The sequence below is a fragment of the Myotis brandtii genome, unplaced genomic scaffold (genome assembly GCF_000412655.1).
Source record: "Myotis brandtii unplaced genomic scaffold, ASM41265v1 scaffold411, whole genome shotgun sequence".
Lineage (NCBI taxonomy): Eukaryota > Metazoa > Chordata > Mammalia > Chiroptera > Vespertilionidae > Myotis > Myotis brandtii.
In genome coordinates, this window is record NW_005365804.1 from 1,175,568 (window position 1) to 1,177,675 (window position 2,108).

The 2,108-nt window shown below is 59.4% G+C and overlaps 1 protein-coding gene across 2 annotated transcripts in view; it reads right to left on the minus strand.

The window, feature by feature from the left end:
* The window catches only part of KATNB1 (katanin p80 (WD repeat containing) subunit B 1), a 36,002-nt gene that overhangs the window by 33,740 nt on the left and 154 nt on the right, over positions 1 to 2,108 (minus strand). Inside the window, exon 2 of one of the 2 annotated variants that reach the window (XM_005873508.2) lies at positions 932 to 1,218. In XM_005873508.2, the coding sequence (XP_005873570.1) occupies positions 932 to 971 (40 nt within the window). In that variant the 5' untranslated portion in view covers positions 972 to 1,218. Of the gene's footprint in view, positions 1 to 931; positions 1,219 to 2,108 lie in introns of those variants that run through there. The other variant, XM_014545545.1, reaches the window with a different exon arrangement.

The following is a 2,108-nucleotide window of genomic DNA, read 5'->3' on the forward strand; positions in this document are numbered from 1 at the left end:
CCCCAGCTCCTGAAAACAGCCCAGGGACAGTTCACAGCACAGGGTACCAGTCTGGGCACCAAGTTTATACCCACCAGTCACTACAGACGGGGTATGGCCCACAGAGGCACCGGCGAGGAGGGCCGCGGTCCTCACATGGGATCCTCGAGATCCTTCCAGGGGGTCCAAGAGAACAAAAGTGTTTTTCTAATAACACTAAGATGGTATCTGACTTTGACGCCTTTGTTTGCTCCTAAGGATATAGTTTTCCAGAAGATGCTCGATGTGATGACATCATCATCAAGGGCATGTTGGACTGTGTGTTCTTGTTTGAAAATGTCTCGGTATTGCTGACATGGTAAATAATGAGCTCCCATGAACAAGAACCCTTTGGGGTCCTCAGTAATTGGAGTACAAAGAGGTCCTCAGGTCAGGGTCTGGCACTGCCATAGGGAGCAATGGCGGCAGTGGGTCGTGCTCACGCTCAGTCGCATCGCAGAGCCGTCAGCGTCCCTCTGCGGACCCTCTCACCCTGGCCCCCCGCCCCAGGATGCCCTCAGCTGATGGCGGAAATCTGACTAGTGAGATGCCTGAAAACGTCAAGAACATCTTTCAGGACTCTCGCCCCCTCCGCCTGTCAGCCTAAGTGGAAACCCTGCACTAAGCGCTTGATTATATGTGTTTTCTCACTTGAGTCTCACAGCAACGTAGATGTGACCATCTTGCCGTGCAGACAGGAAACGAAGCCTCGGAGGGTGAAGTCCCCCCGCCAATGTTACCCGCTGAGTGCCAAGGTCAGGACTGGCATCTTGCTCTTACTCCAAGGCCCGGGGGTCTCCCCTTGCGCCAAGAATAGAAGACAAAGCTGGGGGTTCAGGCTCCCCCCCAGCAACAAACAGCTCACAGGATACACGGGGGCGGGGGGAAGAGAGAAAACAGGAGAACCACTCACGCAATTTCCAGGCCGTCTTGGTGACCACCGGGGTGGCCATCCTCCAGCTGTCTGGCACTCAAAGCTCCACCCACAAAACAGACGGCTTTCCTCCAGGGGTGGGGGTGGATCCCCCCCAGATCCGCCAATCAAGTCGGCAGGGAGTCCCCACACATCCAGGCAGAGGGAATGCCTTTCTCCGGGACCAACTCTTCGCTTTAAATCATCCACGGCAGCAGCCTGTCCGCGCCCGTCTGGATCCTGGATCATGGAATGTCAGGCTCGGGCCATCTCAGCTCAACACTGGGCTGGAAGGCAAACAGAGAGGATGGCTTTTTAGGAAACACTTACAGGGCAGCTGGGAGGGGGTGCGGGGGGGCGACCCTGATTTACAGACTGCAGCTCCCTGCATCCCTGAGGCCACTGGATACAGACAGACAGACACCCACCAAAGCCAGGAGCTGCACTGCAAATTGGGTTTGAGAAGCAGGAGCGGAGGCACCTCAGACAAGGTGCCCTGGAACCCAGGGGAAGGGAAGGTCCTCCCAGAGGCCAGGATGATGGGAGGAGCTGGCTGCTGGCTGTAGATGAGACAGATTTCTGAGAGTCACTGTGTGGTCTGACCGATGCAGAGGGGGTGGAGTCAAGGCTAAGCTGGGGGGCCCATGAGAGGCACCCCGGAGACGGGTGCTGAAGTCTTCTCCGGGGAGAATGTCAAACGGGGCCCCGAGGATCCAACCCCCCGAGTTTGTGACAAAGGAACCAACCCTGGTCCCCCAAATTCCCCAGGACGGTGCTGGGCACGAGCCGGTATGACTCCTCCACCCTAAAAGGCCGCCCGAAGATGCCTCCGACCTGCTTCCTCCCAGCCCTTTCCCCAGGAAACCTCTCCTCCGCACCCCTGCGCCCCTGGGTCCCCCAGCCCTGCCCCTCTCGTCCTCCACCCCTCCTCCCTCCTCCCGCGCCCCCCATTCACACACATCTTGTCTCCCGAGCTCCCTAACGTGGCCCCTGCCTCGCCAGACCCCCTTTCCTCCGCGTTCCCCTCGGCCACCAGGATCCCCATTCATTCACTCTCCTGCTTCCGGCGTCCCTAGTCACCCCCCAGCCTCCCGCGGACCCCCAGCTCAGCTTCCGGCCTCCCCGGTTCTGCCCTCAGGCCTCCACCCCGGCCCCGCCCCTCCCGAGGCCAACGCTG